We start from the raw sequence: 26,609 nt of genomic DNA on the forward strand, positions 1-26,609 counted from the left end.
ATAGGTCAAAAATTGAGTATTTTTCTTTAGGAGAATGAAGGAAGGGGGAAGCATGACTTTCAGATCAGCGTACATTAGAAAATAAACGAAGAACGACTCAGATGGCCAGCGTGGCAATTGGAATACATAGCTTTCTAATGAGTATGAAGCAAGTACTCAGACTCTTACACCATCTAAACTTAGTATTTGGGTCGTTTTAAGATAAAATTAAATTGGAGGTACAATTTGTGGAAGAAGAAAAAAATGTCCACTGATTTTAAAAATTATCTGTCATTACCGCAATCCTAAGTTTTCGTTCAATTTTACACTTCTATTTAAAAGACGAAATACTGTGGACTTTAAAATGAAATATCAGTAAACATGCGCCTAAATAAAGAAACTAATAGCGTGGAAATAGGAACGGAAGTCTGACAAGGATGCTGCATGTCACCAATTATTCAATATATAGGAGGCATTAGAAAAAGTGGTAATTGTATTATTAGGGAAAGGAACCTAAACAAGTTGAGATATATGGATGTTTCGGTCATTATAGCCAAAATCGAAAAAGAACTGCAGAACATGATGGACGGATTAGTTGACATCGGAACCGAATATGGTACGGAAACTAACATTGACAGGTCTAAAGTTAAGAGAATATCCCATAAAAACGAGTCGCTAGGAATCAGTGTGGATAAAAAAAGAACTTGAGGAAGTTGATCATTTTATGTACATTCATGTCCAAAATTACTGTTGCATGTCTATAAATATTTTGTGGGAGGAATATAATTTGATAACGAATTCAACCGGTATTTCTTATAATGTTAGTATGTGTATACTTGGCAAAGACATGTATGTGGCAAATTTCATGTCAAAAGAGCAGTGAAAACTAGCAGAACAATAAAACGAAAATAAATCTTTCTTGTCCAATTAGGAACATTTTGTTTTACTCATTCTAATTTTCGTATTTATAATTCTTTTTCTATGAAATTTACAACAAATATACAATTCCCGATTATAGACATAGTATCAGTATTAAAAGTACCCTACAAAATCAGTATCAAATTATATTCTTGCAAGAACACAGTTATAGATATCCGACAATCATTTTGGACATGAGTGTACTTAGGAAGTATTTTGACGAAGGATGCTTACTACAAGCAGATCAGGACAAGAACAGTCATGGTAAAGGGGCATTCAAAAAACACACACACACACACACACAAAAAAAAAAAAAAAAAAAAAACTAGCAGAATAACACCGAACCGAGGAATGATTACGTATAGTAGTGTAGTGCGGCCAGAATGATATATGGTGTAGTGTATTGCACTGTACGGCTCGGATACGTGAACACACAAAGTAGAGAAGTAGTACTTGGAGAGTTTTGAAATGTGGTACTGAAGAAGAATGAAGATAAAATGGACGGAGAAGGTACCTAATCAAGAGATTTTAAGCGAGTAGGTAAGAAAAGTATGCTTTTAACCAACATCCTTCGTAGCAAAGCAATCTGCATGGGATACATCTTGAGAGGAAATTCTATTCTTCATGTTGTCATAGAAGGAAAGTGAAGGCCAGAAAGGAGGACACTAGAGGATTTGAAATCCAGAGAAAGCTACTGGGAGCTAAAAGAAGCGCGAAATGGAAGGCGAGAAAAGGAAACAATTTCGTAGAAGAGAACCTAAGGAAGAATCGAAAATTCTGTGATCAATATTAGGATTTGACGACAGGAAAAACACTTAATTCTTATTATTATAAGTGAAATCAAATGTAAATAATTGCATAATCAAAAGAGCTGCAGGTTACAATTTTATAAAAGTTATTTTAAAACTTTATTTGGAACGTAAGTTTCAACCCTGAAATTGAACATAAATTATTACTGATTTTGAATCATGAATGTAAAAGTATAAATTACATATAAAGGCACAATGTTTGCATCACTAACTTCTGAGCTTGTTAAGCTGAGGATTTCGGAGCGAGTTCTATTCCTACATAATGTCATGTACAAATGTATAAAGGAAATATATGTATATAGAAATTGTTCATAACAGTAATGTTGGATAGCAAATGCAGCAGTCTATGTTCTGCAGATGGCCAAGTTCTGCGCAGTGGAATTTGATGACGTTGTGGAACTTGTCCTGTCCCTAAGTCGTGGTTATTGGAGGATCAGAGTGCCGCTTATTGGCATGGTTTTACTAATCCGAAGATGTACGACATAGCTGTGATGGAGGTGGAGCCACCAGATGACTAGTGGATACTTTACCCCATCAAAAGAGTAACGGCAACCGCGCGTATGTATTCAAGTTATTAATTACCTAACATGGATTTTGTACGCTTCCTGATATTTTGTTCCTTTCCTTTTTTAACCACGTTCCATTCCGGACCGTTTTTTAAATTTGCAACTAATGAGGGGAATAGGACCATCTTAAATAGACGGAAAGATTTTTTTGACGATTTGCTTAACACGTAATCATAAACAAAATGTGCGTGGAGAAAAGGAAATACACACCGCAGAACCGTATATTCTAGAACCCAACCGAATGGAAGTAGAAATTGCTATAAAGAAATTAAAGAAACACAAATCGGTGTGTTTTTTGAATGCCCCTTTACCATGACTGTTCTTGTCCTGATCTGCTTGTAGTAAGCATCCTTCGTCAAAATACTTCCTAAGTACACTCATGTCCAAAATGATTGTCGGATATCTATAACTGTGTTCTTGCAAGAATATAATTTGATACTGATTTTGTAGGGTACTTTTAATACTGATACTATGTCTATAATCGGGAATTGTATATTTGTTGTAAATTTCATAGAAAAAGAATTATAAATACGAAAATTAGAATGAGTAAAACAAAATGTTCCTAATTGGACAAGAAAGATTTATTTTCGTTTTATTGTTCTGCTAGTTTTCACTGCTCTTTTGACATGAAATTCGGGTGTAGACGAAATTCCGGCTGAGACGATTTTAGCTGGAGGCGGAAAATTGTGGAACAAGATACACAAACTTATTCTCTTTATCTGGAACAAGGAGGAATTGCCACAAGAGTGGAAAAAATCAATCATTGTTCCAATTCACAAGAAAGGCGACAAAACTGATTATAATAATTGTCGAGACATTTCTCTTCTGTCAACATCCTATAAAATCCTTTCAAACATTCTATTAGCAAGATTGACCTCATACGCAGATGAAATTATTGGAGATTACCAGTGAAGATTTAGACGAAATCGATCAACTATCGACCAAATATTTACCATTCGACATATACTAGAAAGAAGTTGGAATACAATACCCCGGCCATCAATTATTTATTCATTTTAGAAAGGTTTACGGCTTGGTTAGGAGAGAAACATTGTACGATATTCTTACAGAATTCGAAATACCGAAAAAAAACTAATTAGATTAATTAAGGTATTTTTAAATGAGTCCGGGTAAGAAAATTTTTGTCCACGAGCTTCACATCGAGAATGGCCTGAAATAAGGATATGCGTTGTCGCCATTATTATTCAACTTGGTCCTGGAGTACGCTATAAGGAAAATCAAATATAGCAACCAGGGCCTAGAGTTGAATGGTATTCACCAGGTTATGGCGTATGCTGATGATGTAAATGTAATAGGGAATGATAGAACAACAATGGAAAGAAATACAGAGGTCTTATTAGACGCTTGCAGGGACACGGGTTTAGAAATAAATGCAGAGAAAACTAAATACATTTAAGTTCGTCGGGGTCGTAATACGGCAAATTATGGATGCGTTAAAATATAAAATGATACTTTTGATAAAATGGGTACTTTCAAATATCTAAGATCAATATTAACAGATGACAACCATATTCCCGAAGAAATTAAATGTCTACTAAAAGCAGGGAATTCGTGTTATTATTCACTTCAAAATCTTTTGTTGCAAATTCTGTCGGAAGAATTTGAAACTTAAAATACATAAAATGATAATTATGGCGGTTGTTCTGTATGGTTGTGAAACGGTCGCTTTATTTTTATTTTTACTTTTATTTATTTCATTTTCCCCCTTAAAAACTCGGGGTTCATGGCTTCAAGATATACATTATTACAGTACAAGAATTAATAGTATAAATATTATATATTGAAAATATATACGTAGTAAGAGTACTAAACTAAACTGAAAAATCTGACTGAAAGTGTTTGAGAAGATCTGAGACAAATATTCGGACCCAAGAGGAACGGGAATAGGGAATGGCGGAAACTTCATAACGAGGAACTGCATAATTTATACATTTCACCAAACATTCTTAGGGTCATCAAATCTTGAAGCCTTAGTCTAGTCTATGTCCCATAACATTGCCCATATTCTGATCTTGTCTGATTCCAAGAGTACTCTTACCAGCCTTAGTAATGTTTACACTAGGCATTCTCTAGTTCAAGGTATTTTGTTAAAATGTCATTCCCTACTTGGTGTCGGCTCAGTTGTCCACTTTTGTTGGATTCCTAGCCATGTAGGCATTCTTGGTAATGAGCAAGCGGATTCTGTGGCAAAAGATGCAGCTCTTCACAATGTTGCACTAGTGACGCCACTTCCTTGCACTGATCTTTACCCGGTGTTCACATCTCGTCTTCTCCACCAGTGGCAGTCGGAATGGGATCACGCACATACCAACAAATTGCATGTCGTTAAACCACGGTTAGGAGTCTGGACCTCTAGTTCCCGACAGTCTCATCGCGAAGAAATGGTTTTAACTCGACTGCGTATTGGACAGAGTCATGTGACGCACGCATATCTTTTACGTGGCGTTGTAGCTCCAGAATGTGTCTTGTGGATACCTTTTATCTATTCGTCATCGTCTTGTTAATTGCCCCGATCTGGCTCGGCATCGACAACGTTACAAGTTTCCAGAAGATCTACACTTGCTCCTTGGTGACGACACTCGTTTACTTCGTGAACTGCTGTTATTTTTCCAAGAGCTTCAGATTTTGCATACAGTCTCATTTTAGCTCATGTGCGGATATTCTTTCATGTATTTTAATTAACTTATTTCTAGTTTTATTACTGTTGGTTTAGTTTAATTTGTTTTTTCTGTTAGATCTCTGCACGGGTGCAAAAAGACCTCAGTGTCTGCGCACCCACAAAATCTCTTACTCTACTCTACTCTAGGAGGCTCAGGTGGGCAGGTCATGTAGCCAAAATGGAAGAAAGTAGGAACACTTTCAAAGTCTTGACTGGAAGACCAATCGAGAAATGACCATGTGGAGGACCTAGGCGCAAATCGGAGAACAATATTAAGATGGATCTCGCAGAACTAGGAATACAAAGTAGAAACTGGATCCAGTTGGCTAAGGACAGAAGTCAGTGGAGAGTTTTCGTGAACGCGGCACTGAACTTCCGGGTTCCGTAGGCCATAGAGTTAGTTAGTTAGAGGTGAATAGGATATCACCGAAAGTGATTTTGTTCATTTTAATACGTTGCGGTGAGTACAAAGCTTTCATTATCTTTTTGTTTGATATATTATTTGCGCCCGCTCTACCAACGGTTGTTTTATTACAATTTTCGTAAATGATTTCTGCCAAGGATTAATCTCGTTTGGATTTATTTTATTGATGAATTATGACATTTAAGTATTTAAAACTCAGGTCAGGTTAGGGAAGCGGTAAAAATTTCAAAAAGTAACGGCCAGGGTATGTGTATGACTATGCAAGGTAACACCTCTGTATTCACCTAGTGATTAAGAAAAAAGTCCCTGGGGGAAGTAAGTAAGGCTGACTACTGACATCGATTCCAGGGTCTCTCGATCCCCAAAGTTACGCTATACCGCTGTACCTACCTGCTCAGTAAAGATAATTTTATGTTGGGTTTTGAATTGTTTCGATTTTTTATCGTCTTTATTTTCTAAAAAATTGGATTTCTCTAGATCATAATATTGCATTGCATTTGATTTTTTATTTTTATTTATTTATTTATTTATTTATTTATTTATTTATTTATTTGTAAATTTTAAAATATATGCTGCAAATAATGCTGTTGGAATTAAAAAGAAACCATTACAAAAATTTTCACTTCAAATTTATGATTGCCCTATTTATGAAGTAATATAGCATCGATAGTTCGTAATGCTAATTCTAACAGAAGTGTCCATGGAGAATTGGTACGCTGCACTCACCTCTGCTTTCCGGGGTCCTTGAACCGTATTTCATCCGAACCATGTGAGAATTCTTGATTGTTGACTTTAGTAGGCCTAGCCACAGATACTCGATTAGGACCTTTATATTAAATGATTTATTCATTCAGAAATTATCACGGTGTCGTTTTATATTGTGATATCAATATGAAACTAGTTAATTGAACTCACAAAGGTGAATCACAGAACTTTACAGAATGGAAAATTTCAATGTTGTTTAAAAAATTTGCAAAGATGGTTTCCTCATGATCAGAGGAATATAAATAAAACTGAATCAAAGGATAGGTCTAATGTCCTGAAGTCCCGTGAAAAGTTTCCTCATAATAGAAAATAGTAAACACTCATTCTATTTCTTCTTCTTCTTTCTTTATTGACGTGTTGATGTATGCAAGAAAGGAAGTAGTATAGATGATGGACTTGTAAGCCTACGCAACAAGCCTGTTTTATCAGCTCTCTAAATTTGTTACGTTATCGGTAATGCATTTGAAGACATTTCCGTAGTTCGTAGGTCATCATAATACTTCATAATTGCGCTACCAACATATTTTTGGCATAGTTTTGATATTTAGTGTATGCACAATAATATTTTTTTTTTCCTCCGAGATGAATGTACCTCCCAGATAATTTACACCTATTTCCTCAGAGGATACAACAGGCTTTTGTCAAATGACAATATTTATAAAATTAAAGTGCATTCAGTTCCATAATAGATTTTCTTTTTTTTTTTACCAATTTCGTAGTATGAAAAAAGCTAACCTAGTTTAAAATTACGTTGTTTCAGAATATGAAGTGCAATTATACAAATAATTGGGCCAGAATTTTTAAAAAATGAAATGGTTTCGAAGAAAACTCATATTATGAAATCCCGCTACAGGTCTTCAGAATTTAGAAAGTCCAACTTCAGTTCCATGGATTTAACTCATAAAAATGGGCCTCAAAGTTTGGGCACTAAAACCCGGCAAATGGGTACCCATAATTTTAAAAATAGGAAATAAAATAGACATTAAAAGTTAACTAAAATAATGAAGTTAATGAAGATAAATATTCAATGCAATTCAAAAACTAAATTCAAGTCATAGGTAATGTCCCAATAATATAGAAACATACCTGTTGTTTGTAGATTATTTCTTCATGAAAAGATAAAATTTTAATGTGTTCCATCTCGTAAAATTACTAAATAAATTATATGCAGCATTTTCACTACACACAGCACTTCTTACTAAACAACACAGTCCAAAATTTTATAGCACTTTCACATAGCACTACATCTTTTACAACATTTTTGAATACAGCTCTTTCACTTCTTGAAGAAGAATTCCTTTATCGGTGAGATTTGAAATTTCGTATAAACACTTAAGACACTACTTGGTCCTTCACAAGAAGAAACGTCAAATGACGACGGCAAGACAAATGAACTGAAGGAAGCTAATTTTTTGGTGCATCTATGGTAGGGGAGAGGAAGATGCAAATCATAGCTAGTCGTTCATTTGGCCGAGATTCTTTTATCGTCGCGGACTGAAGCTTAGCATTGACCTGGAAATAAGTTTCTGTTAATGTTAAATTTATTGAAGGGGCAGAAATCTTTCCTAAAACAAGCAATTTATGTAATAAAGTTTTTATTTCCAAGAAAATGTATATAATAGACAATATTAGGCACTAAAGTATTAGTATGGAACAAAAAGGGACAAAATTTAAGTAGTTTAAATTGAAGTTATAACCACCCAGATGAACTTTGAAGCGTTAACTTTTATTATATTTCCGTACAATTAAAGAATACGCATAATGCCTACATTCCGGTCTCTACTCATAAGTTTCCTCAGTTCTTCCAACTGAACCATTCCACGCTGTCATTCTAATGTACAAAATTTTACTTAATAGTATAAGAACGGAAATTCTGGGGCCAACGAAACCAACTGTGCCCAAAGGTAGCCCTTGGAACATGGGGCACACAAAGCAAGTCCGTGGCAAATTTATTTTCTATTGTTTGTACACACTTTTCAGTGACGGAGACAGAAAGTCATGGCAATTTGTAAATCAACTCTAAAAAAGGTTACCCACTCTTCTACATTAATCAACAATTATACATTTTTATATTGTTTTTAAATTATATACTTCAAATATTTCGCATGTGAAATTATTTAGTTTCTAAAGCAAACGATGTCGTTGCTTGTTGCTCAAGATAGCTTTTGTTTTCAAGTTATGAAAAAGGTAAAGTCGCCCTAAATATATTTTTGTTCCTTTTCTCTTATTTCTAGACCTGAACGAAGCTACACTCAGGGATTTTACAGCTACAAAAGTGAAGCTCAGTGCCATTCTTTCAGCACAGAATGAAATCCTTCGTAAGATTGAAGCACTTGAAGCGAAAGTGACAAATTCCTATCAAAAGAAGGGAAGTGTTTCTGTCGATGATCCTATAGTAATAGATTGCCTTCCTTTGAAAACGGAGGAAGAAGTTAGCATCATGGAGGAAAAGTTGGAGAATAATGCATTCAAAAAGGCGTTGGTAAGTAAAACAAAAGTATGCAGTATTTACAGATACTGACTCTATAACGTAGAAATCATACTGATGGTATTTACCCGTGAAAACGTGTACACAAACCTACGCAATATTCAAAACTGACTACAGGCTTTCGAACTATCAATTAGTTCATCTTCGGGCATGTTAAGAGAAATTGAACGTATGGATGAAAGGAACAGGGTTAATGGCCCTTAGTTATGGAGTGGTTCAACTAAGGATGAATAACCCTTTTCCTTTTATCCATGTATTAGACTTCCTTTAACCTGTCCGAAGATGAACTAGTTTATAGTTAGTCCATTTTAAATATTTACGTAGATCCTCACGGTTTTATTTATTTATTTAACAATCACTAAATACAGCTCAGAGGCCATTTTATACTGGATATCTAACAACAACAACAGCAAGGGAAAGAATTAGGAAAGGTGTCGGCCAGGACCTGTTTAGTAAGTACCATCCCGGCATTTGCCTGGTAGGACTGAGGAAAGCCCCAGTCAGAATGGTCGGCAGCGGGAATCGAACCTACGACCTCCCGAATGCGAAACCAACTCTCTACAACTTGAGCTACTTCGCTCGGTAAAAATAGCAAACAATGTGTTTTGCGTGGACTCGAACCTGCGACCCTATACGCAGAAGTCCATTACGCTAACCACTCATCTACGAAACCTAACGGTAAGTACACTGTTATGCAGTACTTAGTTTGAAACAAATTATTAATGCATTTGTTACACAGAATCATCTGTAGTATATAATTTTATACTCACTGTTTTCCAGCAACTTCGCTAAATTACAATATATGAGTCGACTTTCGGAAGTGACTCACTTCCTTCCTCACCTCTAGGTAAAAGGGAACATTCAGAGCATTGTAGAAGAAGGGAAAATGGGCTGCATTGATGAAAAAAAAAAAGCACCTTAAATTAAAACACGCAGGTGCATGAAATGCAGTCTATTTTCCCTCCTTTTACAATGTTCTGAGTGTTTCCTTTTCCTAGGGCTGAGGATGGAAAAAGCCACTCCCGGAAGTCGATCCATATATCGTAATTTAGCGAAGTTGCTGGGAAACTGTGACTACAATATGTCTTCGTCTTTGCTGCATAATATACCGTGTTGAGAAAACGTAGAATACTTATATAGAAGTAGATTTTTTTCTGAAATTACTGATCTCACAAAGGAGAAAGCTCCATCACTGGTTTAGAACGTATAATTTAATTAATTCTTCAAATATTATTTATCACTCACTTTATTTATTTATTTTTTAATTTAAGGTACGACAACTTGCAAAAGTAGGTGGGAAAGACACGAGAAACATTACTTACAGACTTCTCCCAAAATTGTTCAGTAACAACCTAGCTCAAAAGTACAGCTGGCTTGGTGCGAAGGGAAAGACAATTCTATCTACTTTAAAAATTGGACAAATCATACTTGGTAAGTATTTTCTATGTATATTTTTTTTCTTGATAATAAATGTTTAACCTATAGCCAATATAGAAGTTCTGCTAACAATAGTCCTCGATTATTTCGCGTACAGATTTTCAATACTAGTTCGGCATATTGGATTAGGGATATTTTTTTTTTCTTTTTCCATCATTTCGTATGTGTTTCTCCTAACTTACGCTTGATGATAAACCTTCACGCTTTCGCTTCTCTAATTCCAGCAGTCTTAGCTGCCTATTCTATCAATGTATACTTTAACTGGCCATGTTAAATTCAAGATGGCGACTTTTTTTTAACATTTCATGTTTTACTCGTAACCTACTCTTGATGATAAATATTCAACCCAAATTCATTTTCTCTAGCTCCAGTTCTTTGGGCTGGAAACTTACACGAGTCAGCGCTATAAACCCAATTTGCACTTTTATGGGTTGTTTTCACCTCATCATCCTTGTCCTATGTCCTTCGGCAACAAACTTGACTCGTACTTTGAACAACAACAACAACAACAACAACAAAACTATAAGTTTCATTAGTATCACGCGTTGAGTAGTTATCCTAATATATATGTATAGACACACACAGACAGACAACACAAATGCCAGGCGATGGAATTGTAGACCTCGCCAAGCTTGGTCAAAGCTCTTCACTAAGAATGTACGGTGATGTGGATAGTAAAAGGGCATTTTAGACAATAGTTGCTAATTTTCTTATACTTTCTGAGTGCAGCGTGGTTTTCGGTTTCAGTGTAGGTTAACATGGTCTGGTATGTAATTGTATGTACACTCATGTGATACAAGGAAATATGCATTGGCATGGCTACACTTTCAAATGGAAAAACATTGAACGAATGCTAATGACCGCTTAATGTGTCATCGTAGATGATAGTGTGAGTATACACTACAACAAGTGGAATGTTTTCGTGCGAACATGACTGTGATGAGCTAACGAAGTTGTCCTGATATTGCAGAATTAGGCAAAGAGAGTGTGGTAGAAGTCAGCGTAGTGCTGTTTTACGTACACTGTTAACAACTCTTAATAGAAAAATAATGTTTTAATTGCGATACGTGAAAAATCACATCGACAGAAAAAAAGACTGGATATGAGATAGTTGTGACAACATATTTTGCCAATAAATTTCGGACAGTGACCAATAATCGGTGTGAAGGAGATCAACAAACCACAATTTCACAGTGCTATGGTGAAATACGATGGCATAAGTGTCGTTGTCTGTGGTGCAGTGTGAACAGGTGGAACTATCAAACACAAGAGAGCATACATATCCACCCTTCTATTTTGCACTGCCTCAAATATTAGACAACCATGCTGTCTAATATTAGACATATGTGATCAATTTATGGCTTTCCCTCACGCCTTTGAAATCCTGAAACCCATAAAACGACCACCTATGGTTGGTTGTCTAATACTTGAGGCTGTGTAAACTATAGAGGGGTGGATATGCACTTATGTGTCCGAAAGTTTAAATACTAAAATTTAATTTGGTTTAAGGTTGGAGAATCACAAAATATGCAGTAATACATTAGCGCAGGATGGAAGCTTCACGTGCTTCCGAAGTGGACTTCTCCAGTTAGTAATACGGTAAAGCGAGCATCAGATGCTTTCTTGTATAAATTACTCATTTTCTTGTTTCTTTCAAATTCTCTGTCAAATTCAATGTAAGACAAAATAAATGAAACCTTAAATACATACCGCAACGTAGTAAAATGAATAAAAATACCTTCATCAGTTGTTGTATTAAAAAAGGATATACAAGTCTAGAGTAAGACATGGCTACGAAATGAAAGGAATAAAATCAGGAAGAGAGATTTTCAACATTTCAGATCACCACAGAACCTAACGTCATACTGTGGTAACCTCAAGTATTAAAGAAAAGTACTATTCCTGATTTTATGCCTTTCATTTCTTAACCACGTCTCATCCCGAACCTGTAGATCCTTAATAAACAAATATTATTATTAAAAAAAAAAAAAAAAAATAATAATAATAATAATAATAATAATAATAATAATAATAATAATAATAATAATAATAATGAAGCTGATGTGAAATCACTAAAAGTAGTTCTATTCATTTTACTAAACTGTGGTGTGTATTTAAGCTTTCATTTATTTTGTCTTACATTTCTTGTTTTTTCTTTTCTTTTCTTTTTTTTTCACAGATGTTGTTCGTGTGCACGCCAGTGAAGCTACGGACGCTCAAATTGTAGAACCGATCCAGCGCTGGCTAGTAAAGGCGAAACAAAGAGCAATAAAGGGAGAGGAGTACGTATAAAATTCAACTATAAAATTGATTACATATGCACCTAACACTTCTTATCTTACAATAAAATTTCGACGGCTCTAAACAGTCATCTTAATGTAAAGGAGTAGGGAAGATAAAATACCTTAAATCTCGAGAAATAATAATAATAATAAAAAAAGTGTGTCATATATATATCAGGGCGCAAAATTTCAAAGTCAGACGCACTCGCCAAACCAAAAATGATGGTCGCCAGTATAACACTTACGTACAAATTATGAGAGATCCCCCATCACCATCACTACGGCCTTTGGTTTGACAAAGATAAAGATTACATCAGGGCATAATATTTCAAAACCAAACAATTAGATATAGTGTAATCCATTTTGAATTGAACAATTTATATATGTTAAAAATATCTTACCTTAAGACTTCACGTTTGTGTAACGCTCTCTCTACACAAAAACACCAGTTGTCGATTGCAGTTTTCGGACTAAAGTTCTTAAGTGAAGGGCCGTTGATGGAAATTGTCAGCAAATCATCCAGTGTGTCAGTCTTCAGTGAATTCCTGTAGGCAGTCTTAACTCTGTTGAGATTCCTGAAGCCTCTCTCACAAGAAGCAGTACTCACAGGTAAAACTGCACATTCGATTGAGGTTGGAAGGGCCGCGGTGGCTCAGTGGTAGAGCGTTCATCTCTGGTGCTTGGGTCCCGGCTTCAATCATAGCCCACGCCAAGTGAACCTTGTGGTAGACAAACACCCGTGTGCGTGGGTTTCCTCGGGGTTCTCCCGTTTCCTCCCACCTTCTTCGTTCCACCATTTTCATTCATTACTCATCATCACAGTCTCCTTTAACCTAACCGGCATATGCGTGGAACGTAAAACTCAGATATTTCATTTCATTTCGATTGAAGGTGAGAAAGAAGGGGCGAATTACAACGTTGTGAAGACTTCACTTTCCATGTCCGTTGTGAAGGCTTCGCATTCCATGTTTTCTCTCACTCGGTGACTATTTTCGTGCAAAACAGAAACTGCGCATCCCTGTGAGTTTAGGCAGAAACCATTCCTACTGAACATTGGTCGCCAGCGGTGACCTGGCGACCAGAAATTTTGTGCCCTGATATACTATATTCTCATGTATATAAGTGCCGTGAGTTCAAAGTTTCTACATGGCTGTTGACAACAAGATAGGAGTTACTTGTTCTTATTTGTGCCTATGTTAAAAGAATGTCTTATTATGATTTCTTAAGAGTAATCACCTTTTAACCATGTTGTTTCATAAGCATTTACATAAATTGTGTTACATTTACACTTACCTTGACTTCAAGAGTCTGAAAACGTTAGACTTATTAAATCAATATAATTGCCTCCTTAAGGTGTGACAACTGTTTTGTAATTTAAAATCTTTGGTCAAGATATAACCTATATCTTCCTTATAGTACTAACATCACTTTCATATTTAATGGAGTAAAATTTTTATTATTGAAGAAGAAGAATTGAACTTTTCATTACTATAGAAACGAATCTTGAGTTGAGTCTCCAGTGCGAGCGGTCCTGGGTTCGATTCCCGGTGAAGGCACTCCGTCGAAAAGCTTTTCAGGCCAGCCATCCTGGGTTTTCCTCATTCACACCAAACAAGTGCCTGTGTGGTACCTAACTTATAGGTCCCAGGCCGCTTCTTTATTCCCTAATCCTTTCTTCCTTCCCTTTCCCCGGATAGTATGCTCGCCGAGGGATGATCATCTCTCATATGTAACGGGCTAAATGGCCATTGATACCGAAAGCCCAGAAATTTAAATCCTAAATCTTCCTTCCTTCCTAAACAAAAATTCAATTGCTTTAACCAAAGATCCAGAGATGGGAAACCAATTTGTAATATTCTTAAAAATTCAATTTAAAATAAATATTCTGGCATGGAGACACCATTTTTTTAATTCCTGATTTCAGGTCTCTATCCATCACAGCCAATACTACCACTCTACTTTAGTAGCTCAACTTTAGTAATTGTTCCAAATTTCGAAATCTAAGATGGAGCAGATTTGACATAGTCTTAAGATTTACCTATTATTAACTGGCACTCAGAAACATCCAAGTTCTTACTGAAGCATTATTCCGGCAATGAGATATTTGTGGATCATATTTATTGTTTAGTACTTGGTGAATTCAGAACGTTTATTAGCAAGTTGATAGATTATATTTTAATGACAATTCAAATTCTGAATGTATCTATTTTATTAATTTCAGAAATCAAGAAAAGAGAGAACAAAATCTTTGAATTTCTGGATTACAGCGATTTTTCAATCATGGGCAATATTAAAAGAAAACTTACAGAAGAGAGAGAAAAATCTTCAAAGTGTTACATCTCTGTATACTTTCATTTGCTTTTAATAAATCTTTGTCATCAATTGTTTCAAAGTTTGTTTCCTTCAATAAACAAATAAATAAAGAAAAAAACTATTATTACACTTGATTGTTTAATTTGGATTCAACTACCTCAAAAACGAGACAAAGCTCTCAGCGATTCCCTTCACAATACAATGATCAATTACACAGACTGGTCATATTCAAATAAGTATATATTTACTTTCAGAATTGTTCCCACATATGCTCCAATTATTTCGAGTTAATTAAGACTGAATAGCATAATGAAATTCCCTTCTTTTTACTTCCCTGTATAATAACACATGAGTTGGTTGTCATAATAACGCATCTTTAAGAATGCATGTGTTTTGAAAAGACCGACACTACATTAAGTCGTTAATTTTTATGCTAACATTTATGCTATCATTTATGCTATCAATACGCTTCAAGCGAATTGGCAACATTGAATCGGTGATAGTTGTGGTGATGGGCTTCGTTTTTGGTATGACTTAAGTGGGAAGAATGTATTCTATACCAGTTTTTTATGTTTCAGCTAAACAGTAAGTACTTCTAAGTCACTTAAGTAGATTATCATTGCAATCCAGATGATATATCAAGAGAAAGTTGATTTTATGAGGGCCAGTAAGAATCTGTTAACAAATGAAAGTGGTGAATAGGATTGCAAACTCTCTATAGATAATTCTCTTGTTATGCAATAATACAAGGTAAAGCAGTGTTTCAACTCTTGCTGATGAAATTATTCTATTAGAAACTGTTAATGGTAGTGTGCAGTGTTAATAACGTGATCGTATATATTCAATAAATAAATAAATAAATAACAAAACCTCAATTAGTGTGTGAAAGCGGATAAATATAACGCTTAAAATTGTCGGACACACAAGGAGAATACTGTGTGGTGTGTAGCATGAAAGTAAAAATAGGAGAGGATGGACTAATATGTGAAGGCCAATGTCAGCATGGTTCCACAAAAATTGTATAAATTTAACAAAAGGAGACAGTTATACATTGAAAAAAACGCGGGGAAAGTGGTTCTGTAATAGAGAAGACTGCGAACATCGTGGCAAGGAAAAAAAAAACTCATTGATCTACTGAAAAAGATGGAGAGTAACTTAAGCAATCTCAAAAAAGACGTTAAGGAAACGAATGAAGGAAATACAGCAATAAGAACTGTAATGAAGCATAAGACATAAAAAAAGGACATCAACGAAGCAAAGACTGAAATTGGAAAAGTAGCGAAAATAGACAACATAAGAGAAGAAGTGGTAAAACTAATACAATACTCAAGGCGAAACAATCTTGAGCTTCATGGAATCCTAGAGAAATCCGGAGAAAAGACGATGCTGTTTATATTATCATAAACTTTGCACAATCCTTGCGAGCACAATCTTTGCGAGTTCCACTTACTAAAGAAGATATAGATGTAGTGCACGGGATTCCCACCAGAGCAACCAGGGTTCCAAGACCAATTGTAGTAAAATTCAAGAATAGATGGAAGAAAGAAGAGCATATGGAAGCAAAAAAGAAGAAAAAGGAAATCAAGTGCAAAGACACAATAGGACTAGGCACCCGTGGTGCTGATGTAAACTAAACTAACTAACTCTATGGCCTATGGAACCCGAAGGTTCAATGCCGCGTTCACAAAAGCTCTCCACATTTCTATCCTTAGCCGATTGGATCCAGTTTCTACTATGTATTCCTATTTCTGCGAGATTCATCTTGATATTGTCCTCCCATCTGCACCTAGGTCTTCCTAATGGTTGTTTTCCGATTGGTCTTCCAGTTAAGACTTTGAAAGCGTTTCTACTTTCTTCCATTCTAGCTACATGACCTGCCCGCCTAAGCTAGACTTGACGACCCTAACAATGTTGGATAAACCGTATAAATTATGTAGTTCCTCGTGATTGAAGTTTCCGCCATTCCCCATTCCCGTTCATCTTGGGTGCGAATATTCGTCTCAGGATCTTGTTCTCAGTCTATGTTCTTCCCTCAGAGTAAGCGACCATGTTTCGCACGAAAATATATATATACAGGGTGGGCCATTTTAATTAATCCACGGAAATATCTGAAAAATGATAAAACATAGAAGAAATTTTTGAAGTACACGTTATATATTGCTAAGGGGGAAAACCAATTCCGCCAAAAGTACCCCTCCGCGCCCCCCGTAAATGGGGGTAACGGGGGGTAACTTTGAAATGTCAAATGGGAACATGGGTCGAGTAATACCTCGTTCGAAAGGTCTTGGAAAACTAAGTAACGCTGTACCAAAAGATGTTTCATATTGCGCACCAGTTTCAAAATGGCCGCCATGATATGGTTCGGAAACTCCAGTACCCGTAGTATGAAAAACATGGAAGGTAAATGAATGGAACAAAATTGAAATACGTAAATATCATAGGGCATATCGAACGATGCAATCCCTGTAATCCCAGTGGCCTCCCTGAAGGGGTCTTGTGGGCTAACTTCAAAATTTCAATGCCCGACCGGACAACGGTTCGGGCGTACGCTTGACCTACCCAATGCTGTTTGAAGGCAGACTTCATGCATAGAGAATTGGTGCACTAAGTTAACGCGGATGGTCACAGTTACATTTTGATTAACTATTAGCATTCATGTCATATTGTGAGCTTGAGGGACGAAACGGTGTGTACGTATATCCCCGAAATGCTTTCTGATTAACCAGCACGCATTGCTTTTTTTTATTCACTACTGCGTCATCCTTATAAACAAATGTTTCAACCACACCATACCTATTTGTAAGGTTAGCCTTAATTTACGAATTAAAGTAGAGTTCTCGTTTGAACTTTCACTTTACTTTCCACCTCACTCACATACAGAGCGCAGGGAGAGATTATTTTGCAGGACTTGGATTTCTCTCTATACATTATAGCAATTTTACTCTAATATTTTTATCTCTGTTGTATTATTCTCGAGCCTTGGAACGCCTCCATGGTTTTCCTATTTAATTTTCGTTATTTTCATTTATGTCTAACCGTATTCATACTATGGGCACTAGACGTTTTCTTAGACACAGTCACCATGTCTTTGTGATCATTTTGAAAACGGTGTCTCATGTCGAAAATTTTCTTACAGAAGCTGTTTGATATTAATTTGTCTATGTAACGTGATGTTACTCCCTTCAAGCTGCTATTTGAAATTTTCAAGTTGGCCCCGGATACCTTTCAGTTGGCCCTTGGAGTCACCCCTACAACACCTCTCGATGTGCCTTACGTCAGTTAGCTACTCCAGTTTTACTTTTGTTGATTTATCTCCAATCGCTTTCATACTACGGGTACTAAACCTTTTCTCTGACACGGATACTATGTTTCGGCGGCCTTTTGAGAACACTGCCATTTCACATCAATCGTTTTCTCCTGCAATATGTTAGATTTTGCAAGATTTATCGAATGAGGTACCCACTCGACTCATGTTACTATTTGACATTTTGAAGTTAGCCCCCAAGACCCATTTAGGGGGGCCACTGGGATCACAGGGACCACACCGTTCGATATGCCCTATGATATTTACGTATTTCAATTTTGTTCCATTCATTTACCTTCCATGGTTTTCGCACTACGAGTACTGGAGTTTCCGAACCATATTATGGCGGCCATTTTGAAACCGGTGCACAATATGGAACATCTTTTGGTACAGCGTTACTTAGTTTTCCAAGACCTTTCGAACGAGGTATTACTCGACCCATGTTCCCATTTGACATTTCAAAGTTACCCCCCGTTACCCCCATTTACGGGGGGCGGAGAGGGGTACTTTTGGCGGAATTGGTTTTCCCCCTTAGCAATATATAACGTGTACTTGAAACATTTCTTCTATGTTTTATCATTTTTCAGATATTTCCGTGGATTAATTAAAATGGCCCGCCCTGTATATATATATATATATATATATACATTAGGGATAGCCAATTCCGGAATTTTTACTTTCCGGAATCCGGAAAGTAAAATCGAAAAATTCCGGAATTTGGAAAAATCCGGATTTCGGAAAAAAATCCGGAATTCAGAAAAATTCCGGATTTCGGAAAAATTCCGGAATTCGGAAAAAATCTGGAATTCAGAAAAATTCCGGAATTCGGAAAGAATATTTTTTCTTTTTGTAATCCTAAGAATTTTGTTCAAATGCAAACGAACAAATTTCCTTTTTGTAATCCTAAGAATGTATGATGCAAGTTAAGCTGAAACTTACATCATAAAGTATACACCACTCAATCTTCCCATGGTTATTGAGATGTAGTCCAAAAGTACGATGTACTCCTAATATTTAATTTTTGTTTTACTGTGATATTGTCCAGAGGTAAGACATATATCACACTGAGATAAACAACTTGACATAATGAAGATGTTATCATACGTAGTGTTCCAGAAAATCGTGAGAAACGAATTTTTGTGAAGTTAAAATATGCGTCGCTTGTTGCCAGTGTGATGCAATTGATAACTTTTATGCTGGAATAGTCTTAGTCTTATTATTATTATTATTAATCGTTTATGTACTGTAAAAGAAAAATATGAACCGTTAAGTAGTAGATTTTATAGATTTTATCTGTTGTTTTTTGATATCTTCTAACAGTAATAACAAACTGCTTGTAAATACGCAATGATTATCAAGGACAATGACATATTAATGTAAGGACTACTCTGCAGACTAGCAATAAACAATAAACAATAACAAACAATAGTTGCAAAAAAAAAGTAACTAACTTAGGCACGTCAGAATGTTCGCGAGAATATAGGGACGCATTGAGACTAGCAAAGAGCGCGGTGTTATTATTACTCAAAGGGCCGTACGATGGAGGCATTAACGTTAATGTTAATGGCACTAATGAGCACTTACTTGCTCTGACGGTTAACCTAATTTTTCAGATGATTCTTAGAAGTGGGCGTGTTGGCATGCAGTTAGAAGACTTATATCCATTATTTAAAAAGAACACGTTATCTGTGAAGTACTAAGGATTTGCGTCACTATCGAACACTAACGTAGCACTAGCGACGTTTAAAGTCGAAATTGGAGTCTGACATAAGTGGCTTGTCAACTTCACGGACATTATATTTTCCTTGAATGCGAGAATTTTGCGCCCGGGAAATTTGCGCCCTACCACAAAAATGGGAAAAAATGCACTCGCAATATATTTGCACTGGGATGTTTGCGCCCTACCCCAAAAAGAGGAGAAAATGCGCCGGCTATATATTTGCACTGGGATGTTAGCGCCCTACAATTCAACTTATTTTTGTATTGTGTAAAGTAACTTCCACTCACACTTGAACTAGGCTTGCCTCTCATCGTCTCAGTGAGTTACTCCATCCGTTATAATATTCCGAACAAATGAAAAAAATACAATTTTAGTTCATTAAAGGGCAATCCATACAAATACAATTTTTCATTATACTACAAAATTTACAATAAAAGTATAAATGACTGATATATAATTATTTATTAATATAATCAAAGAGTATAATTTAATCTACAAAAGGGTGTTTGGCTCTACCCATATATCTGTTCACAATCCTTGCAAGTTGCTTGGCTTTTTAGGACACAAAATATAGAAAAGAAAATGTAAAGTGAATGTAAAATCAGTTCAGTAATATTATCAAGAAAACTATGTACAGTGTGTTTACTTGCTGGAATTACACTTCAAACACACAATTGCGTTCAGTCGTTCTCAGAAAGAAACACTACACCATTTGTTAAACAAAGTTTGGCTAAAGCAATCAGTGGTGTAGTGGTAACGTGTCAGACTTCCAAATAAAAAATCTAGGTTCGATACCCCATCAGGTAGTATGATTTTTTCGCATAAAATAATGGCTGCAGAGATTCATCTTCTGATGGAGAACTAACAAGGCATCACTAGCGATAGTTCGAGTAAATAGTGTGTGCGTTCTATATCATACACTGCAATAGTAAGTATGCTTCATATTTATATTCGTCCCGTCCCTCTCTCTTCCTTTCTTTCTTGACGTTTCCCTATCTATCTTTGCATCTTTCACTTCTCTCCCTCTCACACATACATGCAGTTCATATTCCAAAGTTAGAAGCCTGGTCCGGGGAATCTAATTAACTGTTAACTTCGGCCTCTTGTTTTTCGTGCTCTGGGGATAACATCAACGGTCCTAGTCATCTCTGACAGAAATACTGTTGAAACGCAAGGAAATAAGTAAAATCTCTTTTTTATCCTCTGGGTTATCGAATCTCAGTCGAATTACCGGTTCACTACGGATTTAAATTCCTCGATCCAGTGGTGGTCTATAACCTAACCAACATCATACGACTGACACGATGATGCGTATGAGCTCTTAGCGTGTTCTTTCTCTCTGTGCAAATTACGTTATACAGGGTTTGTATGATAAGTAATGAGACCAGGTCTGGAAACATTGTTTTATTGATCTGATCTGTACAGGGACTTAAAAGCTTTCGAAGTACTCTTCTCTTGCGTCGATGCACTTCTGCAATCGATGTTTCCACGCTGCAAACGCCCCCTGGAAGTCAGCAGCCGGCATGTCCTTTAGAAATGTGGTCACGGCTGCTTGGATGGCTGTGACGTCTGCAAAACGGGTTCCTTTCAAGCGTGGCTTCAGCTTCGGGAAGAGGAAGAAGTCGGCCGGGCTCACATCTGGGCTGTAGGGTGGTTGTGGAAGGACTTCCACCCCAATCCGGGTCAAAAAGGAGGTCACTAAGAAGGCGGTGTGGGCAGGGGCATTGTCGTGATGCAACTTCCACCGGCTAGCGATCGCCGGTCTTTTCCGCTTGACGCTCCTGTGCAGTCTCTCAAGGACTTGTTTGTAGAAGGCGGCATTGACGGCTTGTCCTTGGGGTACAAACTCCTTGTGGACCACCCCCACATTGTCAAAAAAAACAATCAACATTGTTTTCACCTTTGACTTCGACATTCTGGCCTTCTTGGGGCGCGGGGACGCAGGAGTGTGCCACTCCGCGCTTTGACGTTTCGTTTCAGGGTCGTACTGGAACACCCACGACTCGTCACCTGTTATGACGTCATCTTCAAAGTTAGGGTCACTGTTCAAGAGGTTCAACAGTTCCTGACAACAATCAACACGTCGTTGCTTTTGTTTGTCAGTCAACACTCGCGGCACCAGTTTCGCACAGATTTTTCTCATTCCCAATTGTTCCGTCACAATCTTGTGCACTGTTGTGTGGTTCATATCGAGTTCATCAGCAATCAATCTCAACGATAATCGACGGTCTGAGTTCAGGAGATCCCTCACTTTTGCCACAGTTTCGTCCGTAGTCACTGTTGTCGGGCGTCCAGCCCTCTCCAGATCCTCAACGCTTTCCCGGCCGTTCCGGAACGCACTGTGCCAACGAAACACCTGGGCTTTGGATAGGGCTTCCTCTTTGTAGGCCTCCGTGATGAGAGAAAGCGTCTGAGTAGCCGTTTTCCCCAGGCGAACGCAAAATTTGATCGCATAACGCTGTTCGATGGAACCCTCCATGTTTGTTGATTTTCCGCCGTGACAAGAATGTTCACAAGGGCTTTGTCCAAGGCTTGTCCGCGCTCCACTAAGGCTCGGAGCCAACTGACGCGCGGTGCGTTGCTTTGCTCGGACCCCCCCCTACATCCTCCATCACCGACAAACCCGCTCCAGCGACACGCGCGCCGCGGCGCGGCGAGTCTCATTACTTATCATACAGACCTTGTATTCGGAAGAGATGAAATCAATGCTGGATGTTCGGAACAGATAACTCGGAAAAGACTAGAAAATGGTACCTCTCTGGTTATTTGAAAACAAAATTTTATTTTACTAGTTCGACACAATATTTGTTCCCGTCCTATAATTCAATGTGTTTTATTCACGTTGAAATTTGAAAGATGCTACATCTATGAGAAACATGAACTTTTCCTTTCCATCATTTGTAGCTTTCCGTTACGATACAGTTTGGACTTTTAATATAGGTTATATCTGATAGAGATTTAGCAATAAAATAGCACTCTTCAATTTTCTCATTTTCTTTCTCTTTTCTTTTCGTTTCGTTTCTTTCGTTCAGTTTGCATTAGTAGTCTGAAATGGAAGATATGACCAACGCTATCTACTGGGTATATTAGAATGTATTTTGGATCATTACGTCCAACGAACACCACCGAATTTGCAATCGAACCACGCGGAAACAAAGCATGTGTGTTAAATCTTTGACATTATCGTAGATGTGTCTCGGAGATCTAGAGTTCTACTTGAAATTGAGTATGCTATCCATTTTGAAAGTAACATAATAAAATATTTAAAAGATCGTCTATATATTCGAATAGTTCTGAAAAACTATGTAAAAATAAACGTTATTTCTATATTCCTGTTGGATTTCTGGAAACGGAACTTTATAATGTTAGGTTATTTTCTTACTGCGTTTGAATTCCACAGTTTTATCTGTTCTCCCGTTCCTTTTTCTTCTCCTCTCCTTTCCTCTTTCTCTCTCTCTCTCTCTCTCTCGCTCTCTCTCTCTCTGCTCATTTCTGAATCTCTGTGTAATAGACATTCATTGGTTTCAATTTTTCATTGTGGGTGTTTCAATTTCTCCCTACATCAATCTATGGATCTTGTTTCGTCTCGGTTTTGTTATTTCTTTTTATCTATATTAATACATGTATAGTTTGAAATAAGAATTGCGCTTATGTTGTTTGCTAATTTTAGTATGGAAGAGAAGAAAGGAGGTGAGAGAGGGGTCTCTTTACCTGACACGACTATGTGATAAGATGTATATTTGGTGGCCTAACTGCACGGCGTTAGCTGTCGCATTTTTTGATGCGGAGTTTACCATTTGAAAGGCTGCTGTATTGTCATAAAATTAATAATCGTAGATTTAATTTACGTAGACAATCAAAAAGTAAAATATCTCAAGCTTACAAATCACACATAATGCAAGTTGAGGATACAATAAAAGGCAATGCTCAATCGTTCTGGAATTTTACTAAACGTAAAAAAGAGAAATTATAATACAATCAATTGTATGTATTATAATAATCAACAGTTGAGTACTAGTAATTCTATTGTAGACGGTTTTGCGCGATATTTTAGAAGTGTATATCCCGTTCACTCTGCTTTTCCTCAAGCAGGTAAATTAGATGCTTCTCACCCGTTATTAATTGAAGCAATTACAGATAACGAAATTTTAATATCTATAAATAAGTTAAAACCCTTGAAATCAATTGGTCCTGATATGATTCCAATTTATATTTTTGAGGGGTGTGTAGATGTATTAATAACATCTCTTGCTCACATATTTAATCTTATTTTAAGAACATCCAATTTTCCGGTACTTTGGAAGACTAGTAAGATATGTCCAATACTTAAAAAAGGTAATCCAGACAAAATAGAGAATTATAGGCCGATATCTTTGATTTCAGGCCTAGCTAAAATATTTGAACAGATATATACAAAAATTTTCAACCATGTAAAACCATATATTTCAATTTATCAGCATGGATTCTATGCAGGACGGTCTACCACTACGAATTTATTTACATTTATTCAAGACATTTTCGACTATCTTAATAACAAATCTACAGTTGATGCTGTATACACAGACTTTGCAAAGGCTTTTGATAGACTTGATCACGATATACTGCTAATGAAATTATCAAATATGGGTTTTTATGACAAATTGTTGATGTTACTATGCTCTTATTTACAAGGTAGGAAGCAGTACGTAACTTTCAATCAAACTAACTCAATAGTATATGACATAACCTCAGGTATACCCCAAGGCTCTAATCTGGGTCCATTATTGTTTTTGTTATTTATAAACGATTTACCTACTGTCATTAGATATTCACATGCATGCAATATAAAAGTGTGCAAACAAATTTTAGGCACGCGGATCATAACACGGATTTTTTTGTTATATGCACATGTTAAAGTTTCATATGCACATGTTAAAGTTTTTAGTTGAATGAAATAATTTTCACAGAATATTTTAAGTACGATAATGTAAAACGCATTTACACAAAAGAAAGTTTTAAAATCATACATCTAAGGAAATAATAAAAATGAAAACAAGTAATATACAATGATAAAATTTTATTTACAAATTACAATAAGATATATATATATAGTTTACATACAGATACATTTGTGATTTTAACATTTCTTGATATATTGTTTAATACAATCTATATTTATATTAGTATATGCACAATTACATATTGGCCAGTTTATTGCTGAAAGTTTTTTATCACTTGTTTTTGTTAATTTATACACATTGTTTTTATTATTTTGTAATTGATTAACAGAAGAGTTTTTATTTTCCATTATTATTTCACATGGATATTATAATGTAAATCTTTTTGTAAGAATAACTCTGTAATTAACTGAATGTTATCTTTGTTTAACAAAATGTTATATAATGTATATGTAAATGTCCAATCATCAATTTCAATATCACAATGCACTGTTGCAAAATCTTTATATAAGTCATCAAAAGTTTGTGTGCTTACCATTCTACGCCATGCATTATAGCATAACATATCATAGTCTAAAGTAACACAGTCATGTTCATTTAAATTAGCGCGATTTTGAAAACACCCGTAACACAAAAGTTTTCGCTGTGGTTTCCAACGTTCAATACATAATAACAAACATTGTTCATCTATAGAAAAAGAAGAGCACCGATATTCGCAATAATCGTATGTATTTAGGAAACGACATTGGTATTCACAGTATAGATTGTTGATACACATTTTTATCGTGTTCAAGATATGCTTCTCTTAAATCAGAAATGTGATAATCATTAAATGTAATCTCCTGATATGTATAGTTAAATTTGTTTATAAGATGCGGAATAATGTTTACGTCTATATATTTCACATGAATCTTTAGATATTGTTTTAATATTTCTTCACGTGTTGATTTTTTAATTAGGAAATTCCACACAATAATATTTAATTCTTCATCCTTTCACTTACACATTTATGCTCAGTTTCTTTGTAACGCCCCTATATAAACGATTCTACAATTGTATCATTAGTACAAGTTACTACTTATCTCTTGTAATCCTTTTGTATTTGGCAACCCTGCCGAAACATCATGTTCGCGGGTTCGCGCAAGGGATTCTGGGTACTCGAAGCTGAACAAGAAGACGCAATGGTAACATTAACTTTGGTGTGTTAGCAAAAACTATGTCAAATCTCTATTTACATTGGCCATCGTCATATTTAAAAGTGTGTTTGCTCTACTTCATACTCTAGTGAACTGCTTCACATGTTTTTCATATGTGCCACTAATCTGCATAGTATAAAATTCTGAATGGAGTTGGGTAATACTTATTCGCCCTAGCTACCACGTGAGCCATCTTTGTGTAGGTGCACGTTTTTAGGTTGGACTGCATCCTGTTATATCATCATATTCTGATATCTAGTGTGAACCATTCTCAAAGCGGCCTGGTCATCATGTTTTTAGTGGCCTGTATTTTTAACTTGCAGCTTGAACTAATGTACTTAATGTCCAGCTAAATTTTTAGCAGCGGGGCCCCCAATCCATTCGCAATGTCCGTGAAGCGAGGCGAAAGTAAGCACTCTCTTCATCTGTACTATTCAGTGATATCCGTGCCTTTATGTGATATGGAAGCATCAAGAGTTTATAGTAACTTCGCCTGTAATAATATAACACTCTGGGAGTGGAATCCAGAACATTGTTATCATTGTGAGTTATTTGAGTGGCAAGTATGGCTACAGGGTTATCATTTGTTCATACTAATCTTGCTCATGCTGTTTAGCCACTTAATCGCACGTAACCTCGTAATCTATGTGATCCATCACTTTTGGGTGGCTATTCAAGAAGTTAAGAACCTATCATCGCTCCAAGTGGTTAAAGTGGAATTTTGTGCATAGGCTCACACATGAAGTGTTAATCAATAAGAGTTGATATATATATATATATATATATATATA

General features: G+C 36.1%; 1 protein-coding gene across 1 annotated transcript in view; it reads left to right on the forward strand.

The window, feature by feature from the left end:
• LOC145676824 (uncharacterized) overlaps positions 1 to 14,790 on the forward strand; it is a 62,006-nt gene extending 47,216 nt beyond the window's left edge. The window contains exons 5-8 of the mRNA XM_081747604.1: positions 8,376 to 8,623; positions 9,901 to 10,060; positions 12,246 to 12,348; positions 14,570 to 14,790. Of these exons, the coding sequence (XP_081603730.1) occupies positions 8,376 to 8,623; positions 9,901 to 10,060; positions 12,246 to 12,348; positions 14,570 to 14,600 (542 nt within the window). The 3' untranslated portion in view covers positions 14,601 to 14,790. The remainder of the gene's footprint in view (positions 1 to 8,375; positions 8,624 to 9,900; positions 10,061 to 12,245; positions 12,349 to 14,569) is intronic.
• Positions 14,791 to 26,609: the final 11,819 nt, after the last annotated feature.

This window comes from Thermobia domestica, unplaced genomic scaffold, assembly GCF_964235325.1.
Source record: "Thermobia domestica unplaced genomic scaffold, izTheDome1.hap1.1 HAP1_SCAFFOLD_395, whole genome shotgun sequence".
Lineage (NCBI taxonomy): Eukaryota > Metazoa > Arthropoda > Insecta > Zygentoma > Lepismatidae > Thermobia > Thermobia domestica.